Below are 25,809 nucleotides of genomic sequence, written 5' to 3' on the forward strand. Positions count from 1 at the left end.
TCGAATTTGAGTTTTTTGTATTTTGTACTTTCGAGTAGTAAAAATGTGCAAACATTACATAAATTATATACAAGCTCGAATAAAATCTTATTTTCGAATCGAGATACAGTATAAGTTCCACCGTAAACTGGGCAAATGTTTTAAGCATAAAAGCAAAATAATTTATCAATTTTTTTTTTATCAACACTTTTATAAGTATCGATAATTAGTCGACTTTAAAATCAACTAAAAATGCTTGCCACGCACTAAAGTCGATTTCGGGATGTGCAATACTTTGCTCGGCGACCCTTTGTTGCAATGCATTTAAAAATTTTAAATCTGTACGATATTTCATTCTCAAATCTTGATCGATGCATATATCCATTAGCGGTAAATCAATAACGGGTTTTGCAACACGTACTGTCTTTCGAAGTTTTTCTTCCAGTTGCGTAATATCATCTTCCATACGCGCTAAATTTAATAAACCTCCGTAAGCAATTGGCGCGTGATGTACCGAATGTGCTGTAATTTTTAAACTGCTTACACTCTTTTTATTTAATATTATTTGCATAAATTCCTTAGAGGCATGCCACTCGCAATAGGCTTTTAAGGCTTCCAATAAAAGTGATAGATGTTGTTCACATGAAATTTCGTCACAATCATCAACACTTTCTTCGACAGCTGCATGCAGCTCAGCCTGCTTTTTGTGTTTTAGCCATCGTTTTTTTCGTATATAATTAAATACTTTTTCAGGTGAGAACTCATCCGCATAAAGAAAGCCAAACATTTGCAAAAATTGGTCAATAAACGTGTAACGTACGTACGGTATGCGTAAAACATTGATGGCATTTATATAGTTTTTAAGCGATGAATTTAAATTACGATCTGCAAGATTGTGAAGTAGAATCTTAATATTTATTTACAGTGTTATTAATTAAAATATATGTACATATATGGATGTTTCTATGTATTTCTAAGCGCTGCACAAACGAGATTCCTTTACGCGCACTTTATTACATTCTATTCTATAACTATTGACATAGGTCGGGAAATAATGGAGACAAATTTTACTCCTAGGTTTTGGCGCGTTAAATCCGAATCTGCGGGTCAGAAACACAGCTGTAGTTGTGCACAAAGAATTATACACAACTATTGTAATGGTTTAAAAGAATAATGGAAGATAAAGATCTTTTCGCTTCCCACATTTCAGTATAGCCCTCAGCTAATGCTTTCTGCGGGACCGCTGCGTACTCTCCTGCACCGGAAAGGTGTAGAAGCCACCCCCCGGTCCAGGGGAATGGTTTTGCTGCGTGAGCCAGAAATGATTATTTATAGGACGCTCACACGGTATGTCAGCTAGTGCCTCGGCGCCACACGGCCGATCTAATCCGTAGGATGGACAGAAGCAATGCTGAGCACCACCACCTACCCTAATCTTCTCCCCCTCTTTACGGCACCAGCACGCGAATAGGGCAGGCAAACAGACTCTTAATTCCTATCACCCAGTGCACCATTTGCCAGTACAGAATATATACTTTTACGACATCCGCCCAATGCAGGTACTGCCTTGGACGATGCTATTTTCCTAGGTGTTCTCGGCACAGCGCATAAAATTCCTCGACGGCTACTTTTGTCGCACAGGCGCCTGAACACACATGCAACAAAGGCTTATACAACCTTGGCACAATCACCAATCACCCGTCTTTTACCCCTAGAGTCACGACATATTCCCCGTTTAAGTGGCACATCAAGTGCCGGTGTTGCTGGAATCTCTGGGACTTTTTCCCACAAACAGTGCTATACCAACGCATTTCACAAATACTAACTCTTCTCTGTTAGATTTATTTTTTTTGTCAATGATCTTCAAAAAATGATTCACTACACGCAACTATCCGCCTCCAGCTTCTCAAAACACGACCAGATATTCCTAAATTACAACTCCCAAACATCATGTAGGGCCAAGTTCGTTCACGTATCGCAACTGCAGTAGTATAGATTATTATTCTCTTGCTGAATCCGTAGAGTCGGTTGAATGGAGCTTGATTCGTACGTTAACATCTGTTGATGACCAGATAAAGTTTCTGCAGGATAACATAAATAAGTTATTCGATGATCACGTTCGACTTAAAATAAAAACACCTAAATACAATAATGGCCCTTGGTTCAATGCTACATTAAACACCTAATCCACCTTCGTAACCAAGCCTACTCACGGTGGAAAAGGTACAAAACAGTAGAAGCGTTTTAAAGCAGCTAAAACAGCTTGGCTTGCAGTAAGCAAACAAAGCCATAATGTTGGCTAAGGCAAATTATTTTAAGTATAAGTTTAGTTCTGCTTTGAATACAAAAGAAAAGTGGAACAAAATCAAAAAAATAGGATTTCGAAAGCCCAGAAGTGACTTGTCTCATCCCCCTGATGTTTACATCAACGAAATAAATAATAGTTTTCTAAGACTACCAAACTCGCCCGACAATGTGTGTATTCATAACTAGTCCGTGCGTTTTAATGTTGACACTAGCCCTTTTGAGTTTGTCTGTGTCGATAATTGTGATGTTGTCCAAGCCATACTTTCTGCGAAGTCGTTTAAGAAGTTTTTAAAAGTCATTCTTCCCAAAATCCTTCCCCACATTACTTACTTGGCCAACTCAATTTTCTCAAACTTCCTTTCCTCTCTAAGGTCGTTGAACGTATTCTACATGGGCAAATCGTATCATATGTACATGAAAACAAGCTCCTGTTAGACAGTCAGTCCGGTTTCAGGTCAAAGCGAAGCTGTACAACGGCACTATTATCTGTGACAGAAGAAATTCGTGAGCGAGTGGTTGAAAGTAACATGGCCTTCTTAACACTTCTCGACCACTCTAAATCTTTTGATTCTGTAGACCATACTCTGCTCTGTAGGAAGCTGGAAAACTTATTTAATTTCTCTGGTCATGCAGCTGCCCTTATATGATCATATTTTGGTGATAGGACTCAAGCAGCATGCATAGATGGTAGAAAGTCTTACTTCCTTCATGTCTTAAGAGGTGTCCCTCAAGGCTCTATCCTGGGTCGTATGTCCTTAAGTATTGTAATGTTCACATCTACGCTAATGATGTGCAATTGTATACGTGTTGTCCTCGTGATCAAACTAGCATGTGCATAAATAACTTAAACCACGATTTGATTATGGCTTATGTATAAACCCGAAAAAGTCAAAATGTGTTGTTATTCATAAAAGGTCTTTTCCCACTAATGATTTAGAGACTGTAGTGTTTGACAATATATTAAACAATTATAGAACACGTGCATACGGGGAAAAACTTAGGTGTAGTTTTTAACAAAACATTGACATGGAAAGACCATATTTTTAGTACGGTTGGAAAAGTGTATGGAATGCTTCGTACACTATGGCACTATGGTTAACACAGTATTTCACGCCTCTGCATATAAGACAACTTCTGGCTAAAGTGTACTTAATACCTGCGCTACTCTACGGTTGTGTGATTTACTCAAACTGTGACTATGTGTGCAAGAACAAACTAAATGTTGTTTGCGACAACATTGCTAGATATGTTTATGGGTTGAAAAGACTTGATGACGTATCATATCACGCTGAAAGGTTGCTAAATATTTCTTTCGAAAATCTTTTAAAAGTCAAAATACTGTCATTCCTCCACAAATTGATACACACGAAGGAACCTGACTATCTATATCGTAAGCTTATCTGCGATCATCAATATCAGTGCTTCTTCTTACGCACATTAGATACAGCTAACCTCTAAACGCCAGTTCTATGTTACTGTAATACGTTTTTGGAACTCCCTACCTAAGGTCTCCGACTCTTAAGTAATGCTCTGCACTTCAAAAATGTGCTAACATCATTTTTTAACGACTCTTAAACTGGATCTCAACTTGCTATTGTTAAAATGTTCATTTCTAACTCCCTTTTCCTTTCTCTGTGTCTTTTTTGGTTCTTTATTTGTTAAATACTATCTATCTATAATCAGCCAATGAGTATCACTACTGCTGTCTTTTATTATTTACTAGCTTATTCCCGTGGGTTCCACCCCATCTTAATATATAAAAACACGTGTCGCAAAATTGAGGCCATTGGACTCCTAAACTACTGAACCGATTTTGAATTTGTTTTGCACCCTGTGTGTAGTTTGATCTAACTTGAAATATAGGATAGGTTATATCTCAGTTTATAGTCGCAATATTATTTTATTGCAATTTTTTTATTTGTTTATACGTAATATTAAAATGTTACGTATACGCAGTGGCACTCATATTTTGAGGTGGTGCGGACACACTTCCGTGTAATTGCTTGGTGTTTAATTAAACAACCTGCTTATCAATAAAAAATATTATAGCAAATGATATCAAGTATAGCACATCACCAGGCCCGCCGAAAGGCGGGGGAGGGGGTTTATGAGGGGGCCCGCGATTTAGAGGTACTATGACATTTTTTTTAATACAGGAGAGTCTTTAGTTGTTCCATGTGCAATTTTTAAGACGAATTTCAAAAGCAACGAAAATCTGAATTTCGTTTTAATATTATAGTGAAGTGTGAAAGGTAAAAATCTATATCTATATATATAAAAAGAAGTGTACATTTTGATTGTAATTCCATAACTCGAGAACGGATAGAAAGATTGCCATGAAATTTTTAGGATAACTTAATAGGAACCCGGAGAGTGTTTGTGAAAAGTTTTTTTTTCGGGAAGTGGACCAGGGACCGATTTATTCTAAACTGTCGTATATATGGCTAGATTTGCCTGGAATTTGGTATGTAGGTAGCGTTGTATCTAGAATAAAATATCGGATAATTTTTCTTCCGGGAAGTGGACCAGGATACATATTGGTGACTAGGGTCTCGAGAAATAGAACAAAAAATGGACCCGGGCGCCCCTAGAATGTGTTTATACAATATGGATATCAAATGAAAGCTGCTGATGAGGGCTTTAGTACAGAGTAGTTTTCATACCTATTGGTGACTAGGGTCCCGAGATGTAGGCCAAAACGTGGACCCTGGCACCCCTAGATGGTGTTTATACAATATGGATATCAAATGAAAGCTGCTGATGAGTGCTTTAGTACAGGGTAGTTTTCATACCTATCGGTGACTAGGGTCTCCATATATAGGCCAGAACGTGGACCCGGGCACCCCTAGAATGTGTGTGTATTTTGGATATCAAGTTAAAGCTGTTGCTGAGAGCTTTTAAGTAATTTTCATTGTGATATTCGATTTAGTCGCATCAACCTGGCAAAACTGATAAATATGCATGCGAAGCCGAAATAAAGACATGAATTAATAATACCTACATACCTATTTACATACGTCCTATTCGATTTGCCTGAATTTGGTATATAAATTTGCCTATATTAGTATTTCCGATGCTTTTTTCCGGGAAGTAGACCAGAGACGGACTGGGACTGGGATTAGGACTGGGACTGAGACTGAGACTCGGAGTGGGACTGGGACTGAGACTCGGAATGGGACTGGGACTGGAACAAAATACATACCACCCTCTGAGACTGGCAATAAGATATGAAGAAGAATGAGAAAAACTTGAGAGAAGAGAAAAGAGAGAAGGAGACGAAGATGGAGATAGATGAAGCGAAAAATACGGAGGGAGGAGTGAATACAAAGATTAGGAAAAAGTGTAGAGGGGCGAGGGAGAGTTAGGCGGAAAAAGCTTATTAAAATGTATGCAGATATACAAATTTAGGGCAGAGCAACGTCTAACGGGTCTGCTAGTACATATATAAAAATAAAGGCTAAAATGTGTGTTAGTTGGTCGCCGGTGTTTGAAGAGATGCGTCGGTCGATTTTGTTCAAACTTTCACACAAGTTGCGTAAACCTCACGCGGTGGTTACTACAGGTACAGGGTCTCGAGATATAGGCCAAAACGTGGGCCAGTGAATGCCTAGACAGTGTTTATACAATATGGATATCAAATGAAAGCTGTTGATGAGTGCTTTAGTACAGAGTAATATATTATCCAGAGACGGATTGGGACTGGGATTAGGACTAGGACTGGGACTGAGACCCGGAGTGGGACTGGGACTGGGACTGGAATAAAATACATACCACCCTCTGGGACAGGCAATAAGGGATGCAGAAGAATGAGAAGGAATTGAGAGAAGAGAAAAGAGAGAAGAAGAGATAGAATGAGACGAAGATGGAGATAGATGAAGCGAAAAAGACGGAGGGTGGAGTGAATAAAAGGATTAGGAAAGGAGGGCAGAGTCAGACGGAAAAAGTTTATTAAAATGTATGCAGATAGGCCAAATTTAGGGCAGGACAACGTCTGCCGGGTCTTCTAGTATTTCTATAAAAATATGCAAAATATATAGCACAAATTTTACACGTATTTTAAGGATGTGTATTTGCGAATTTAGGTAGTGCTGAAACCATAGGATATACAATATTTTTTGTAAATTATTTGGAGTAGAAATAAAAAGATTTTTTGATGAGCCAACTCTGCAGTAGGCTACCTAAAATTGGCCATGGGTGAAACATGAGTTGATAAGATTGACTCCTACTACAGCTAATGACTGTCCTTGAGCTTTATTGATAGACATTGCGAAAGCAAACCTAATAGGAAATTTGAGGCGTTTGAAATTTAAAGGCATATTTGTCGGTATTAATTGAATCCTTGGTATGAAAACTTTGTTGTTTTCGAAATTTCCCGATCAAATCATCGCTTCAATGACATTGGAAGTTTTGTGATGATAAGCCTTGTGGTATTACATAAGCGCGGAGGAACCAAATTACGAAGCATAATATTATGGACCCTTTTTTAAGGATCAATCGATGAGGAGGAATTCCTGGTGGCTCCAAGGAGTTAAGAAACTCAATCGAACAATGCACAGCTTGCGGTTCTTCCACGACTGTGTCAATGGATTTGTTTGAGTTTTGTATAGATATAGAAGATGTAGACAGACTGAAATTAACAAAAAAATTTTACGGCGGCAGATTACTAAACGTCCAAACGGAATAACAGCCAAACTCAAGTCTGTAGTTAAACTTTAGCTGCTAAAATAACCTAAGTTTGTACGGCAGCCATAGTTCTCAAAAATCCCATTTGTAGGGAAGGTGCCACGCCTGCTTTTCCCCAATTCCACATTTTACTGGAGGTCTTAGGACTTAACGTCATATAGCTCCTTACCAATTTTTATTATCCTACCATTACTACATCCCGAGATATAAAGCATGATATATTCCATTTGTATGGGAGGTGCCACGCCCTTCTCCCACACCCCCTTCTTGGTGGTGTTAGGGATTGACCTCATACAACTCCTTACGGAATTTCAATGTTCTAGCATGAATACCTTCAGAGTTATGCAATATCAAAGATTCCATTTGTATCGCAGGTGCCACGCCCCTCTTATATATCGTAATTATTTTTAGCCCATGACCATCCCTGGAAGGTTTCAAGTGGGTTGTGCAAATTTGGTTGTGATCGGTCGATCCGTTTAGGACGCAACCCGATCTATACCTACATACGTACTGTAACGAATTTGCTGCAAATCCTCTTATTTGCCCTTTTGCTAGGTTCGTATCGCTAAAATGTTGAATAAATAACTCCAATATTGAATAATGGAAAAATGGCCTTTATTAAAATACTTCACAATAACACTCAAACTGTGCAACGAATAGCTTAACAACCAAACTGATAGCTTAAATGAAAACTGACTTTCAAAATAATACTGCTATTGCTCGCTAGATATCGTCTTAGTCGTAACTGCTTGACAACTCAAATCAAACTGAATTCCAGCGCCTCTACAATTGCCGCCTTTTATACTCTTTGATTTCAACGTTCGCATCTTCTAGGCGCTTCCAGAATCTACTAGTCCAGCAGCTCTCAAACTTCTCAGCTGTAACTACAATTGCACGATTTTATAGTTTTTTTCTCATTGCATACTTTCAGGAGTATCTCAGATATATGCATGTGTTTGTGCATTGACTCTCCGCTGCTCGTATACGTACATGGTACATATGTGTAGACGCAATTATTGTTTCGTTTATGTAGATACATAATGATTGATCTATGGATGTGAATTCACGTCACTGCTTAGCATCGGCTTAGAGACGATAGCATCGCTCAGTGCTGCTAACATTCGTTACAATACATAATTAGAGGTTTACGCCTATCACTTTATCGGCGGGGCGGCGTAGGCTCTATTATATACCGGCAGCGGCGGCGTTGGCGGCTCGCCGGCGTACGCCGGTGTTCTTACTTTAAAAAGCTTGATTTTTCTATTTAAAAAAATAATCTTTAGGAAAGGTTTTGTTTGTATGTATTTATGGAAATCGACGTTTTGGCTATTTCGGAAAGATCTGGAGTTTTTGCCTCAAAATCTCGCAGATCGTTCAACAATTTTCCGGAGTAGCTCCTTGCGGAGGGATTGTCCCTCGTTCACTTACTCCAGAGAGGCTTCGCCCCTAACCCCGGTCTTTGGAATTGGAGATACATAAAATGGTCACACTTTTGTCTGTATATCTCGTGCAAAGCGTAGTTTCACCTGGGGTTAACTCATAATAATCGTCGCGAACACAATTTTTTTAAATCATTTGTGTCTCCTTGGCAGTCACGCACAAAGGCGACTTGCGGTTGCTATTAATGGGCTATTAATACTCATGACTCTCGTGGCACAGGGCGCCTCCAGTTTTTTCGGCTATTTTTAAAAGCTACAATTCTCAATGTGCGAACAGTAACAATCCCGACCACCAGTCGCTACCACGCCTCCTGACCCTCACAGAAGTTATAGGACTGCGACTTACCTTCGTCGACGTCACTTTCCTAGAAGCTCTAGGTGTAGCTCCGAAGATTTTCTAACGGATGTTTTTGTCGCGCTATGCTGCCGAGATATACCAGAGAAACACCTTGAAGCGTTAGGGTGTGACTATTCGGCCAAGGGTGCCGCCCTCGAAATTATAAGCAGTCTAAGTGGATGTCATTGCGTAACTCATGGGTGAAAATCGTATAATCCTCGGCGCATCTACATAATTAAATTTTTACCCTGGATAAAAGTTTTAAAATGTAGACCAAAGTTTTCAGACGTTTGTGTTCACACATTGATTTCAATAGTCTTCGTTAAATCAAAACGATATTTTAGAATGAAATTCGACTGATTTTAAGTTGAAAGATGTTAACTGCTGGTTTTCGGCTTTATGCTATAAGAGCTCATTATGGATTACAGCTTCACTTTTCAGACTACATAGTTCGACTATCTACTACATTAGGGTAGTAGCACACACGGTCATTAGTTCGACTGTCTTAGGAAAGCTTTTGCTTCACCACTTTGAGTGTTCTTGCGAAGGACAAAGCTTCACCTGGTAAATATATGTGCCTACGTATTCACATTTGTAAAAGGAGCCGTAACGCGTAGGTGATATTTAAACTTGGTTGATAGGCTATAATCAATATGATTCACTCCAAGGGACTGGTTTTAGATAGGGCCGCCAACTTTAGGAAATGTCAAACCGGGAGACTTGGGTGTTGAAGGTTGAAGTGTGAAAATCAAAATTAACATTTCAGTCGCTATTGTATAGTTTCGCATATAAACAAAAGATGTTTGAATGTAAGCCCAAGTATTTTTCAAACCCTTCTCTTACGTATATATATCCTTAACTTAAGTATGAGGTAAGAAACATTCCAAAGGAGTGTTTATGCGCCTAGAACCTACTAAAGGATTTTGCATCACTGACCTCGCAAATTCTTTCAGCCAATCGCAATATACAATTTTTTTAAAAATCGGCACTTTTGGGTAATTTGCTTTTTTAACAACTTGGACAATTTGAAAACATGTTCGCCTTGGGCCATTTTATTTGAATTCATTGTTCATTATTAATTTTTTGAAAAAAAAAAAAAAATACGCCAAGTGAGCATATAAATTTATTATATAACTTTTCGTTTAGTGTTTTGTTCTAATAACTTGGTTAATTGGGTGATGCAAAGTCCGTGTTAAGCTAGCATCGAAAACGCCTGTTTTTTAAATAACTTTTGAACAGTTAGAAATAGTTAAATTTCGCAATTAGTTTCTTATAACTGACTTTGATGCGCATCCGTTGATACCACTTTCGACCATATCCGACCAATTTTCGACATGAACAATAATTTCCTAAACAGTCTTAGGCAAGGTGCACACGAGGCTACGCGTCATAGACGCGTACAAGATATTTCATATAGCTACAATTTCTCTACGCATCAAGATCTGCACACGAAGCTACTTTCGAGCGTCGCTACAAAAAGCAAACAATTATTGAAAAAAATAAAAAAAAATAAATTTCTTCAGCTACATATATCCGTCCCCGAAACCAAAGGAAAATAGGATTAAACGTTGTTTGCATCCCCGTGCCTTTGTGAATTATGAAAGGCAATTTTAAACCACCGCGGACTAGAGAAAAGGGTGATTTCCAGTTTCCAACACTTTTTAGCCTTTTAAACGCTTCAACAATGTCTAACCAAGCAGTTGCGGTGTTTAATACTCTTTTTCGCTTTGGTAATATACTGTAACGAATTTACTTGCAAATCCTCTTATTTGCAACCCTCTGCTAAGTTCGAGTCACTAAACTGTTGAATAAATAACTCCAATATTTAATAATGCAAAATGGCCTTTATTAAAGTACTTCTCAATAACACTCAAACTTTGCAACGAATAGCTTGCTTAATAACCAAACTGATTGATAGCTCAAATGAAACTCACTCTTCGCCTCTACTGTCAGGCCTTTTATACTTTTTGATTTCTCATTGCATACTTCCAGGCTTTTCCATTCCAGAACTTACTAGTTAGTTTCAGGTACAAAATCGCCAGCCACAACTACGTTTATAACTTCTCATTTGAGTAATACTTGCACAAATTATTGCCCTCTCTTGTGAACAATTCAGATAAGATATATGCATGTTGTTTGTGCATTGCTTCTCCGCTGCTCGTATACGTACATGGTACATATGTGTAGACGCAATTATTGTTTCGTTTATGTAGATACATAATGATTGATCTTTGGATGTGCATGATATCACTGTTTAGCATCGGCTTAGAGATGGTAGCACCCCTTAGTTTTGCTAATATTCGTAACAATACCTTTCACGTACTTTTATTAACTAAAGTAACATTTTTTAACTAATTACACAAATTTGCATACAAAAAAATGTAAACAAACATCTTGTTCTTCCTTTTTTTCAAGCGTACGTACGCTCAGCGACCAACATTGCTGTACGCTTAGCTACAGGAAAATTTCATGCTTTGTCGCTTTCATGGAGCTGACTCCTCGTATGCAGCTCTCCATTCAAATACATGTGTTCGGCATCAAAGCGTACAAATTTCACCTGAAGCGTCTATGACGCGTAGCTTCGTGTGCACCTTGCCTTAAACGATTAGAAAATATAGTAACGCGCCGGACCCCGCCGCCGCGCCGATATTTTTGACAATTGGCGGCGGCGAGTGACAAACGACAAAAATCGGCGGCGGCGTATATCTCTAATACATACATGCATATATAATTTGAATTATATATATATATATAGATTAATTCCTTTTCTTTAGTTTTAAGATTTTTATCTAAAAATACATAAATGAAGCGGAGCCGCGAATAACGTTTTAAAAGCCAATTTTTGCAAAACGTGTTTTTTGAAGATTTCCGTTACTGTTACTCTCTTGCATCTCTAAAGTATCAAATAAGTTAAAATTACGTACTAAAGGGCAATTAAAAAGCAATTAGAAGAAGTCAGTCCTTGGAAGAACGTTGTAAGCTACACGCAAAATGATACGATCGCAGTTGTCGCAGGTAATTGATAAGTGTAACAGAGGTACAAAAAGGAAATGTAATGTTGGAAAGATATTAAAAACAAAAAGTTAAGAAATACAGCCTGATTCTAATGTGGAAACAACTTTCTTCACCACGGAAACTTTCTTCATGTGGTAACGTTTGTACCCTTTTGGTATTCTGCCCACGAAAGTAGCCGGATAATTGTTTACCCACTAAAATAGGTGGTAACGTCGATGTAACCACACAAAAGCTGTTGTTTAAAAAAAGGCAATAGTGAAAAATAAAGAACTGTGAGCGCAAATAAGTAAGCATAATAGTAAAAAAGTGTTGCCTCTTGCTATACATATTTGTTTCCATGTACTTTCACAGTATATATTACAATATAGCTATGCAAAAACGTATGCATGTATGCACATATTTATATACACATCGTCCCGGTTTATTCGTTAACATCGTATCTACGAGTGACACATTTTCGGTAAAGCCTTGGCGGAACCATACACGGTGGCAGCATGGTGACATACCTACAAACATAAATAAAAATTCCATGTACTTCGTTTTTGTAAATTCGATGGACAAATGTCAAAATCGTACTGCGCCGGAAGTTGATGTATCAAATTAAATAAAAAAGTTTATATTCAGCTGTCCCATGCTGCCACATTGTATCGTTCCGCCATGGGTAGAACGAAGAAAACAAACTTTTAAATTTCACCACAGACACTGGTGAGTTTTTCGGTGATGACAGCGTCCCCACCTTGGCCAGAATCGCGAATAAAACAACTGGTAACGATTTTCGGTTACATAATGTTCTGGGTACTATTTTACCGGTAACGCTAAGAATCGGGCCGATAGTGGAAATGCATATACAACCAGGAAAAACAAAAGTATCCCTCAAAAAAACGCTCCATAACAAGTAATGTGGAATAACGTTATAAGTGCACTTGCTGTAATTTTTATTTTATTTATTATATATATTGAGGTTTGTGATTGTCGTTGCTATTTCAATTGGCAAAAATTTAGTGTTGATCAAATGAAGGACTATTTTGTCAAATTCTATGAAAAAAAAATTATAATGAACAAACTGTTTTTTTATCGTCGTTGATCGAATTGAGTGAGCCTCGAAGAAGAGTTAAAAATGCAATTTCATATCGTAGCGTTACCGTAAACTACTTTTTGCAGAGCCAGTTCGGTGGAAAGGAGAGAGTGTGGAAAAAAATGATTTGCCATACATGCTGGTTTTTCGCCCTCTTTATGTAAAAGTGACCGTAAAAACACTCGGATTTTAATATTTAAAAAGAAGTAAACAAAAAAGATAGGTTGGAAAGTTATTGTGTAAATGGGCTCAAAGCAAACCAAGCTTTATTCACAGTTTTTGGAATATTTTCATTTCTGTTTTGAACACATTTTTGTTTTGATGCCGAATTAACTTTTTGTATGAAATAAATAACCTGCCAAGCCAACAATACAGGAACAAAACACAATCACAAAGCCTGCAAAAAAAACGTTTTTTTCTTTCCTGTAAAAAAAACGATTTTGTCATTTACAACGTTATTCGCGGCTACCCTTCAAATATTTAATTATTATTTGTTATATTTAATTTAATTAATTTAAAAAAATAAATAAAAAAATAAATGTAAGGCGCGATAACCTCCGAAGAGATCTAAGGCCGAGCTTCTCTTCCAATTTGCGTCGTGCTCCTCTTGATTTTCCCTACAAATTGGCCGGACGGGACCTACATGATTTTATGCCGACTCCGAACGGCATCTGCAAGGCAGATGAGTTTTCACTGAGAGCTTTTCATGGCAGAAATACACCCGGAGCGCTGGCCAAACACTGCCGAGGGGCGACCCCGCTTAGAAAAATTTTCTTCTAATTGAAAAACCTTATTTCTAAAATGTTTGATGTTGCTTTGCCCGGGGTTTGAACCCAGGGCATCCGGTGTGGTAGGCGGAGCACGCTACCATCACACCACGGTGGCCGTCGATTAATTAATTTAATTTATTATTATTAATGTTAAATTTTTATAGCTCATGCTATTCATGACTAACATTGCCAAATTGTTGTGCTAGGAACAAATTTTCAAATAAATACAAATCCGAATAGCTGCGATTCAAGAGACTAAGCTCTTTGCAAAAACTGTTTTGCAGACATGCTATGGCTATAATGTGCAAAGAAAAGATAGTGTAAGAGGTTATGGAGGCGGACTCGATTTTATCACACACCACTATGCAGTATAATCTATTTGATCCCGAAATCGACCACAGGAACAATGTCCTGCAAGGTATATCTGTCCGGCCTGGTGATGCGAGAAACTATCAACATCTACATTCCTCCTGTCACATGCTGCCCCAGTGGACAGCGCCCTGATTTCACTGGTGAAATTTTCATTATTCTTGGCGATTTTAATGCCCACCTCGATGGTGTTCCCGACATCGGGAACGATTTAGTATGACCACATGACACCTTATAGGCCGTCCCGCCCTCTACATCCATGAAGAAATCGAGGTCGCCAGAGCCTCGGCTGCTAAAGAAACAGGATTCGTCACGGGTAGGTGAGGTTGACAATTGGGTTGGAGAAGCTAAAAATTGCACTGGCAACCTCGTAAAAGGGTTGCGCTAACAGCCCCTTGAATCAATTTGGTATTTTAGTCGCCTTTTACGACAGACATACCTGCTGCGGGTATATTCTAAGCCTCCTAACCCTCTGGGGGAATATAGATCTGGTAAGTTGCAGTAATAAGCACCATAAAGGTGCAGGCCTGGCCATCTCGGGAACGATTTAGTATGACCACTTTGAACCTTTTAGGCCATAACCACCCTCGATTGGTGATCAACAAATTTTAGATTTGTTATCGGAAAATTATAAATTTGTTCCAAAAGTTATCGGTTTAATATCGAAAAGCTATCGATTTCTGATCGGAGTGTTTTTTTTTTTGGATTTGGGACAGGTACAAAATCGAAATGGTCTTTCTAAATTATCGTTTCATTTCACAAGTTCCTACGTTATTCAATTCCTATATTTAAATTCCGTTATTTATTATTATTATTATTTATTTATTACGGCCATAAGCCTAATTCGTAAATTGGAATATATTACAGTGTTTTATCTTATAGCTAAGATTTTACAATAATCATATAATTTTGTTTTAAAGACTGTTATTTGGTTGCAACTTTTTATACCCATAGGCAGATCATTGTTAATTTCAGACCCTTGTAAAAAAAATTATGTTGATCAATTTCAGTTCTAAAAAACGGCAATTTGAAATTGTGTTTGTTCCTCGTAATTATGCTGTGAGTTTGCTTAACTAATGCTATATTTTTATTTAAATAATCAGGTACATTTCCATGTTTGATATTAAATATGAATTGCATGGAGTGGAAAAAAATCTTTTGTTTCACACTTAACCAGTCTAAAGTCTTCAACATATCAGCCGTTCGTGTATCTCTAGGTTTCTGAAGAATAAATCTCATGCATCTATTTTGAAGCTTTTGAATAGAATGGAGGGCAGTACACGAAGTGCGGTTCTATAATTGATTTATATAAAGTTATTTTGTACTTTTTTTGAATGAAGTTAGTTGTTCTCTGCATGTCTCCTATTTTATTAGCAACTTTTTCATTTGTATAATTTATATGATCTTCAAATTTGAGTTTATTATGAATTATTATTCCCAAGTATTTTATACTGTTAACTTTTTGTATGATTTCATCATTTATTTTTAGCTCGGCTATATCATCCTCATTGATATTCCTCCTTGTTATTATCATATATTTAGTTTCAGTCTATTACCACACAACCATTTGTACAAGTTATTTAGTTCATGTTGCACTTTGGCAATTGCAATATTAATATTATTTTCACTGATCATAATTAATGCGTCATCCGCAAAAAGTCTAATTTGACAACCTTCGATAGCATTGCCTATATCATCTATCTATAAATCTTATAAAATAAAGTCACTAAATGTCATGTACGCACATAACTTCACACAGAATGCTCCGATTATAAAACGGTTTTTTGCATTTGAAAGCTTGGCTACGTGAGATGGTACAGTCAATATAATTTGAAGGTATATATTATAGGGGCGTGGCAAATTGCCAAAATGTAGTAAAAAATCGTAAAATTTTTGTTTAGACAGCTATAACTCATAAACGGATGGATGGATTTAAAAAATTCTACTTTTCCGTAAAACTTTGAAATATTTACCTTCGATCTGCATAAAAAAAAACTTGATTCCTTTCTTATATCAGCCAAACTGTTTAAACAAAAGTAACATTTTTACCAAAAAATGCGTGTGTGGTTGTTCGCTGTCAACCGTGCGTACATACGCACATACGTACATATAAAGCATTCGCTGCGTTATTTAACTTCGGGCGTAGGTTTATAGGTATGTATGGATGTAAATTACTACATAGTATAAAATAAAGTCCCTTTGAATGCTTAAACCTTTAAAATTAAGCAACGGATTTTGATGCGCTTTTTTCTTTAATAGATAAAGGGTGATTGCAGAGGAAGGAACGGATGAACATATTTGACTGAAAATTGGTGGGAGGGTAGCTTAGAACCAGGAGACAGACATAGGATAATTTTTATCCCGTTCTGGCTAGCGTGTTGAGATCAAAACGTGGTCCTGGTTAATCATGGGATATGTTTGTACAATATGGGTATCAAGTGGAAGCTGTTTATGAGCACTTTGATACGGGGTATTTTTCGTACTCGCGGGTGATTAGGGTCTCGAGATATAGGCCAAAACGTGGATCAGGGTAACACTAGGATGTGTTTTAACATTATGGGTATCAAATTGAAGCTGTTGATGTGTGCTTTAGTACAAGGTAGTTTTTATACCTATTGTTGACTAGGAGATATAGGCCACAACGTGGACGAGGTAACACTAGGATGTGTTTTTACATTATGGGTATCAAATTGAAGCTGTTGATGTGTGCTATAGTACAGAGTTAGAAGGGAAAAGCTTATTAAAATATATGCAGATAGACCAAATTTAGGTCAGAACTACGTCTGACGGGTCTGCTAGTTTATGTATATAAGAAATAGTATAGGTGCTAATACTGTACCTTGAGGTAACCCTATGGGTACCTCTAATTCATCAGACGTCACAGCATTTATAACTGTTTTCTGTTTTTCCCGCTTCAAATAGTTGCGGAACCATTTAAGTTCAGTATCAGTTATGCCAATCCTCTGCGTTTTTTTATTAATATCTCTCTATCCACCGTTTCAAAAGCTCTTTTGAGGTCAATGAAAACTGAAACCACTACTTTTTTTATGCTTAGCTCTTCTTTCCAGTCAGATATCACCAAGATCAGCGCTGTATGTTTTTTCCTAAATCCTGACTGTTGGTAGACTAGTATATTATTTACTTCAAGATGATTCACCAATTGATTCTTAACAACGACTTCGTTAATTTTAGCATCACTTGGCAGGGTATTTATGGGCCTAAGTTCTTCAGGTTGCATTGTCTTTTCTTAACTTTTTCCACAGGTATTATTGTCGACGTTTTCAACATTTCAGTTACTACACCATCTTCTAGGCTGTTATTGATTATTTTAGCATAGATGTATCCAGTATACGATATACAATCTTTTAGTACACCTTCGGATAGAAGTTTTCTTCCTCCCATTTTATATTTAAAGTCTTTCAGGATATTAATGACTTGTGTATCCTCTAGTTCTACTTGACAGGTTTCTGTGTTATTATTAATTTCAAAAACGTTGTTTACAAAAAATCTATTAAGACCATTCGCCAGATCGGTTTCGTTTTCAACCAGTATGCCATCCAGTATCACCTTTTTTATCCCTTCGCTATCTTTAGTTAGGTTAACGGTCCGTTTGTTTGAGATACTTTCACATTTCTTTAGCATTTTTTTCATTCATAATGATTTTATTCTCCATGTACTTTATTTTTTTTTTAATTTGACTAATTTTTTGTATGAACTATTTATATTTTTATATTCATCCCACTCTCCAGTTTGTAACGCACGCGTGTACATATTATATTTGTATTTATTCATTTGTGCCAATTCTCTGTCATACCATTTATTCATTAACTTGATATGCACTTCTTTCTCGTAGGTTAAACTTTCCATAGCCTGAATCATTATGTTATTAATTAATTCAACTTTTACATCAATTGATAAGTTTACAGTAAAGTTGAAGTTAAATGATCTAAGGATGCTTATTATATATCACTATTATATTTGTCCCAAGCTATGATTTTCTTGGTCAGTCTCCTCTTGTATACTTTGGACGTTTTAATATTAAATTTTATAGTTTCATGATCAGATATTTTGTATTCCTGCAAATTATTACAGTGAATTTTATCTGAGTTTGAAAATAATTTTTTGGCTCATACCCATCACAGCAAATATCTCATTTAATTTAGTACTATATGTTGATATGCAGTTCATGTTAATATTAAAATCACCGACTACTATATTATGGTTACTTTTTTCATATTTATCTATTAGAATTTCATTGAGGTATTCTACAAAAGCTACATCACTAGTGCTTGGCTAGTGGTACAGAACTCCAATCTGCCCCTTTTTACCAATCTTTTTCAGTTTTATTACAATGCAATTTATCGTACAAATGTTAATTTCAATTTGTAACTTCTATCTTCGATTAAAACAGCAGAAATATCCGGATTAATTATTTCAGTACTTTATTTTTCACTGTCTAATCCAATAATGAACCGCAAGTCCACCATCTTCTCTTTCTTCCATTTCTTTCCTTTACAGTGATGTATTTTTGCTAATTCTATTAATTAGTTCCCATGGTTGTATTTTTTGCTTATTCTGTTATATTAGTTGACATGGTTGCATTTATAATCTTACAAATTCGAAGTTTTAAGTCAATTAAGTATTTTAATGGCAGTATGCCAGGCACAAATTTATAAGTTTTATTTTTCTATTTAATTATATGTAGTCAAATATATTTGTTGTAAAATTTGGTTTTTAAATGCCACCACGTCAGGCACAAAATCAGTAAGTTATTTTCCGTTATTACTCCGTTTTAATTGATTACACAAATTTTTATTTCGCACAAAACTTTTAACCACTTCAAGTTGGAAAGACAAAAACAATCCTTAAGACAGGCTTAAGGATATTTGCCCTTCCCAACTTCAGAAGTTCACAAACAGGAAGTGCAACGCCATCGCTCAAGTCTGTTTTTGTAAACAGCTTGGCCAAACCAAGCCTAAAAATGGTTTTGGTCAAGCTGTGGGTAGCTGGCCCTCCCATGTTGAGCTCAAAAATCAAACTGATCGGGGTGCTATGGTTTGTTGTAAAACAGATACTGGATACCAAGCCGACGAAAGAGCAATTATTTCTGGTAATGCTTCCTCTGTTAGTTTACTATAGGAGCATACATATGTATGTATGTTTACACATCGAACTTCACGAGAACTTAGTACAACGTCTTTAATCATGAAAACATATGATTAGTAATCAATTGCTTTGGTCTAGAATAATGTTTCCCTATCTCTACTCCAAAGAATGTAATTGCAATTATACAGCTTTTCCGAATTTATAATCAGACCAATTCTAAATATTCCCGCGGAATTTTGTTCTCGCGGATTTTTTTATTCCAGAGGAAAAGTTCCTCCAATTCTTTTCTCCTAGGGAGAAGAATAATTGGGGAATAGGAATTTCAAATTTTCGAAGTCAGCTGTTTTGTCAATTGAAATTTCGTTGCGCATTTCTTATTTTGTTTAAAAAATTGTAAAGTTTATTTATTGGTGCCAATTTGTTTGAAATTAAGAAATAAGGTATAAACAATGCACATTATTGCATTTCATGTGGTATTCACTGAAATGAGTAATGAATTGGTGCCACAGCAACATCAAAAGAGGAGCATAAAAAGACCGGCGGGATAACAGAAAATCCGCCGGAGTTGCCTGCATTCATTCTGCAAAGCAATTTTCTGGCGGCCAAGTCGAGTTGAGTTCGCCTTTCGCCATATGCCAAAATCTATTTAATCCTTCTTAAAAAATCCTTGCGCAATTTCTGGATGGCTGCATCAAATATGCGAAGAGCTCTTCCGTTGCTTGTGATATATTTTTCGACTTAAAATAAAGAATATTGTGGTTGTTGTTGTATTAACAGTGAGAATATTGTGGTAGAATGTAAATACATATTTTAGCACAAATTTGTACAAATAAGTGTTCTTTCTTAAAATAACCAATTTCCTTTAACGATTTTGATGCATTCCCTTTAATTTAACTAGTGAAAAAACTCCTATGAAATGGCAGAAAAATCTCCCTCTCCCTCACATTCATAATACCTACTTTTCTCCCATAACTGGTTTCCGCTTTTTCGAACATTGTTCAGAATAAGAGGAAAGGGAGAAGGGAAAAAACTCGCACGGAATTTTCGTTTAGAATTGGGATGAATATGATTTTTTTGCACTTACCTTTGAATTTTCGAAAGAAATCCAATATAATTTGTTTAGTGTTCGGGCCAAGTTGTGGAAATTTAACGCCTAGTACAGTGTGTTCTATATCCGCCGTATTACTTATAACCATCAGAAGTGCTATATAGCGCTGGATAATAATATAAACCGGCTTAGTAAAATAAAAAAAGCAATCCGGAAGCTTTTAAATAAACAAACCTCAAGTACTTTCAAATAGTTTATATTCAGCTCCTTATTAACTGCTAAAGCGAATAAGAGAAAAAGTTGTCTACCCAATACACTCAGATGAGCCTCTTCTGTCATACCAAGTACAAATACGGCCAGTGGTCGACTATCATTATAGAATAGCCAACTCTTATTTTTGCGGTAATGATGCAACATCCACATAACAAAATCACTCTCAAGTATTTGCAATATTAGTCGTAGTACAATAAATAGTCGCTCTATACGTTCTGTAGCTTTTAGTGCTGTGAAGGTATTTAAACGAGTATCACGCTCTTCCCATTTATGATGATCAAATGGTTCACTATTAGGCGTTTCTGTTACAATTGATCCTTCTAGTTTGTTGTCATTGGTGGGTGTTGTGGGTTCATTCAACATTGAAAGCTCCTCAGTGGTACATTCATTAAGAATAATTTCTGTTAAGTCAAGTATAATATCGAAAACTTTTTTTGATTTGGATAAACGGTTGTCCCCTTTCGATTTATTATGATTAATTTTTTCAGCATCCAGAGGTCTTTGGAAGAAACCAATATAGGCGGTGTGTGTAGCTCGCCAACAAGGCGGAAATGTTCGAACCATGTAACTAAATAATTCTATGGATTGACAATATGTACGCATAAACGACGCATCTCCGGTTTTCGGATTGAGACTCTATTAGAATTAGTAATAAATTAATAAATATTTAAACTTAAAAAAGGTATGACCTTGAGCGGATCAACAATTCGCGCACAGGTAATGATCACATACTTTCGCGGATACGCTTTTCTTCTAGTAGCAGCGTTTTGCCCCATCCAATGGTGCGGTCACTCACAAATTGGCAGCGATATCCTCTAAGATAAGTCGAGGGAACTTGCATTCTCAATAGAGTTGGACAAAAGCGACATATGTATTAGAGGCATTGGTTCCACATAACAATTGAAAATATGTTTACATGCAGGACATATATTGAGTATGTAAGGGTTGGTTATAGATAAGTAAGAGTTGAACCTAATCCCCCAGCGGGTTGGGGGGTTAGAATATACCCGCGGCAGGTATGCCTGTCGTAAGAGGATACTAAAGTACCATATTGATTCACGGGGTTGTGTAGCGCTTGAAAGTTTCATGTGGTCATACTAAATCGTTCCCGAGATAGTCGGGCTGGAGCCTAGTGCCGGATCTGCATCCGGCAAAGAACTATCAACAACGATAACACTCCCCAAGGCCTTCGGTGAGTGTCCTTATCGCTACAACAACAACAACAGTTGAACCTACTACAATATGTACCCAGATCAAAGTTGTACCATAGTGACACGAGTCTCCTCTATTACTAGTTTGGGTTATTCGAATCTGAATATGGTGTGCGCTGAATTCTTGAGTGCCGGAGCTTTCGTCCTGTAAAAAATCATTGATTTAACGTAAGTACATACCGACGTCGGCTTAACACCGCGATGCGCCATTGCACACGGTCTAAAGCAATGTTTAGTACCAATTGATTAAACTAGTTGGGATCATTTCAATGCACAAGAGTTGTTGGACATCAGTTTCATGACCCCATATCATTGACGATTCGATGGTTCCCGCATAAACATACAGTAAGTCGGAAAGTATTAGAACAAGAAAAAAAAGATGTTGATGTTGAAATAGCCTCAGAATTGTATTTTCCCAGATTGAAAATGGTCAAGCGAAAGGAAATATCCGTCGATATACGAGCCCAAATCGTTACTTTGCAGAAAACAGGGAAAAACTATCGAGAAATAACCAAACTTTTGAAAATATCTCTGTGTTCAATTCATACGGTCATTAGAAGATATCGGGAAACTGGACAAAATACTAACAGAAAACGATCTGGTCGACCAAGAAAGACAAATCAAAGAATCGACAAAATATGTGCAATAAATAAGGCCGCTCGACGGAAATCTGCACCATAAATTCGTGCTGAAATCAATGAAGACTTGGATTCACCAATATCGCTTACGACAGTCACAGGCCGGCTTAAAGAAAATGGTATGATTGGACGCATTGCTGTCAGAAAGCCACTTCTACGGCCAGTAAATAAACAGAAAGTATTGAAGTTCGCTCGAGAACATATTGACTAGAAGATTGATCAGTGGAAATCAGTTTTATGGTCAGACGAATCAAAATTCGAACTTTTCGGTAGCCATAGGCGTCAATATGTTCGGAGAAACGTCAATAAAAGATTCAAAGTAGATTGCATTGTGCCAACTGTGAAACATAGCAGTGGCTCAGTGATGGTTTAGGGGGTTTTCAGCTTCGCTGGCGTTGGTCAACTAAAAAAAAATTGAAGAAATTATGAAAAAAGGGCTGTATTACAGTATACTCCAACGCCATGCAATACCATCTGGCATTAATTTGATTGGTCGTGGATTCATTTACGAACAAGATAACGACCCGAAACATTCATCAAAACATTGTACTTCTTATTTAGAACGCGCATGTGACCTTGATACAATGGAGTGGCCACCAAAATCCCCCGATTTAGATCCCATCGAGCTATTGTGGGAAGAATTAGATCGGCGTGTGAGAGATCCAAAGCCAACAAGCCTTCCTGACCTCTGGGATTGTTTGAACGAAGCGTGGAATATTACACATCAAACACTTCAAAAACTCATCGAAAGAATTCCGAAATTGTGCGCTGCAATCATCAAACTGGATCATAGAACTACGTTGAATGTACAAAACTACTGCTAATATGTGAATAATATTTAAATAAATGATACGATAAACTGGCAAAAACAACTCTTTTCGTCTTGTTCTAATACTTTCCGACTGTACTGTATTTCTCTTTCTTAAATTTTTTCCCCACTTTTTTTTTTCAATATTGAATTTTTACAAGTTTGTATACTGAGCCGGAGTGGATTTTGCTAGATATGAATCCGGTACCTCCCGTTACACTACCCGCGGCATTCGAGTTGTCATACCTTACTTGAAGTAAATTGTAATGTCTTAGCACAAATACAATATTTTAATATTAGAGAAAAATTGCAAAGTTTACAAACGGCGATAGTTACTAGGACATGTTTCAGAATTTCACTTCTTCATCAACTAGCTTCTCGGGAGCTGAGTATTGAACTCGAAATCTCCAACATGCATACTTTATACTAGTGTAAACGCATATGCCTTTAACCTCTCAGCCATATGAATGCCCTTTGCAATTGAATATGAATGCTTTGCATTTGGTCTCTAAGTATTGCCTTTTTTCTGCTATTCCTTTATTCACCATTTAGGTACATTAATTCTATATCCTAACTGTGCGGAATAATTATAGACGCGCTCAAGAGCTAAGTAACACTCAATACTCAGCTGCCGAGAAGCTAGCTGATGAGGAATTGAAATTGAAATAACAAAACAATTGTATAAAGCAATATGAGCATGTCTCGCTAATTAAATACAGATACAATACTTTAGCATAGCAGAAAGCATTTCGCATTGCCAACAACCATGCAATCGACAATTCTTTACACACTTCCAGCGGGTGTGGGGGCTTAGAATTTACCCGCTGTATGTATGCCTCTCGTAAGACGCGACTAAAATATCAAATTGTTTCAAGGGGTTGCCAGCGCCTTTTATATCTTCTATAATCCAATTGTCAACCTCACCTACCGTGGCGAATCCTGTTTCCCTAACAGCCGAAGCCCTGGCTAACCCAAGTTCCTCATAGATCTAGGGATGGAAGGGCGGAATGGCCTAGATTTCATGTGGCCATACTTAATTGTTGCCGACATAATCAGGCTGGTAATTTAATGGTGCTTGTTACTGGAATACATCGGATCTGCATCCGGAAAAGTACCGTGAACATCGGTAACACTGCCCAAAATCATCGGAAGTATCCCTATCGCTACAACAACAACAATTCTTAACACTTGTTGATCCGCTCAAAGTGCCAATATATAGAACATATTATCGGTGCTGCTTCTAATTTTGGATTGTCATTTATCAATAAATATATTAATTTTAAAGTATAAATATTAGCAGAAACTAAAATGTTATAATTTCATAATGAGCGTAAAAGAATTCTTAATGTGTTCTTTCAAAAGTATGAACGGAAATCAAGTCCCAGCACAAAGTAAGATAGAATATTTTGTAGTGTCACCGATCTTATGTAAAGCCATTATTAAATGCTTACCAAAATTAATTCAATTAAATTTGTAAATGTATCCTCTCCAGGAAATTCATGCCGTTGGCACATATCCAATGCGAGATTGATAAACGATAGATAGCGCTGCTGCTTTAGAGTACAACGTAATTGCATTAAACGTGCTTCGCTCGGTTTGTCCATCTCATTAAAACGATGCTGGAAATGCTGCTTTCGGCAATACACTAAATCTTCAGCACAACGTGGTGCAAACTGCAGGCGCAAGCGCTGTACTGAATTTAGATATAAATTAGAGAAAAGGGTGGCTAATTTATCAATAGATGCTGCTCTAGGCGCATTTCTTTCTTTATTTGGCGACACAGCTGGCGGCACCTCACTTGTAGCAGTACATTCTTTGTTTTCCGCATCACAGACTTCTTTTACAGTAACCAGATTTTCGGCTGTGTGTGTTTTAATAGATACATCACATTCCATCTCTTCAGTTTCAACCCTATCAACTTCCTTTGGTTCACAAGCAACTTCTATTTTTTCTATCATCTCCGGATTATTATCACTTTTAGTTTCAAGTTTTGTTGTTTTCTCCGGCAACTCGCCAAATTCTTCTGCATTTTCTTTATCATTTGTAGCCCTCCGTCTCCTGACAGAGGCTTCATCGCCTAGGTTGCTCGACATTGCAGTTCTGCTTTTGGTGCGCCGACTGGCTACAGATCGGGTACACTCTTTGTTCACGGATGCAAGTTCACTAGAATGATTTGCTTTAACATGGTGGTTCACCAAACGCAAAGAACGTGGTAAATTAGTGGAAGTTGTTTTATCTGGAGATTTCTTCTCTTGCGCAGTGTTTGTTGGAGCTGTAGTGATTTTGCTCTTACGGGGCATTGTAAACAACTGAGTTGGAAATAATCGATGACACCGGTTAAATATTATATCGCATTTAATACATCACTAACGTCAATTGCTAGGGTGCTCGCTTTTATTCCAGCCACCATTAAGGCCACGTCATATAAGATATTGGAAACCACATTGTACGCCGACCCATGAGTAGATTGCATGTGTTTACACGGAGACCATCCTACATTCAAAAGTAACCAACTTTCAACTTTTGTTGCAACCAAAGCAAAAAAATTTGACACCTGTTTTGGCTATGAGTGCTTTTAGACCTTGCAAGTGAAATTATATTTCTCTCTCGCTGGATTACATATTAAAAACTACATTTTATCAAATGATTAAGAGACGAAACATGTTAGCAAGTACTTTCTAGGATAGTGGGAATGTTTATAGCAGTGCTTCGAGAAATTTTGTAGGCGGATAAGCAAGTCCATATATGTTT

At 37.1% G+C, this 25,809-nt stretch overlaps 1 protein-coding gene across 1 annotated transcript; it reads right to left on the reverse strand.

Moving 5' to 3' along the window:
* On the reverse strand, positions 1-25,358 carry LOC137254302 (uncharacterized). Its single transcript, XM_067791969.1, has 4 exons — positions 24,510-25,358; positions 20,363-21,037; positions 20,165-20,294; positions 1-864 (listed from the first exon to the last, which is right to left on the reverse strand). Exons 1-4 carry the CDS (start codon positions 25,356-25,358, stop codon positions 206-208), a joined length of 2,313 nt encoding a protein of 770 aa, XP_067648070.1. The 3' UTR covers positions 1-205.
* Positions 25,359-25,809: the final 451 nt, after the last annotated feature.

The sequence above is a fragment of the Eurosta solidaginis genome, chromosome 5, assembly GCF_040869045.1.
Source record: "Eurosta solidaginis isolate ZX-2024a chromosome 5, ASM4086904v1, whole genome shotgun sequence".
NCBI classification, from domain to species: Eukaryota; Metazoa; Arthropoda; class Insecta; order Diptera; family Tephritidae; genus Eurosta; species Eurosta solidaginis.

Excerpts from the sequence above, each read along its gene's own strand:
- LOC137254302 (XM_067791969.1), bottom strand. The coding sequence starts at position 25,358 with ATGCCCCGTAAGAGCAAAATCACTACAGCTCCAACAAACACTGCGCAA. Across the intron at positions 21,038-24,509 it reads ATTTAATTGAATTAATTTTG|AGTCTCAATCCGAAAACCGG; the intron begins GTAAGCATTTAA and ends TAATTCTAATAG. Across the intron at positions 865-20,164 it reads TTTCTTTCGAAAATTCAAAG|ATCGTAATTTAAATTCATCG; the intron begins GTAAGTGCAAAA and ends ACAATCTTGCAG.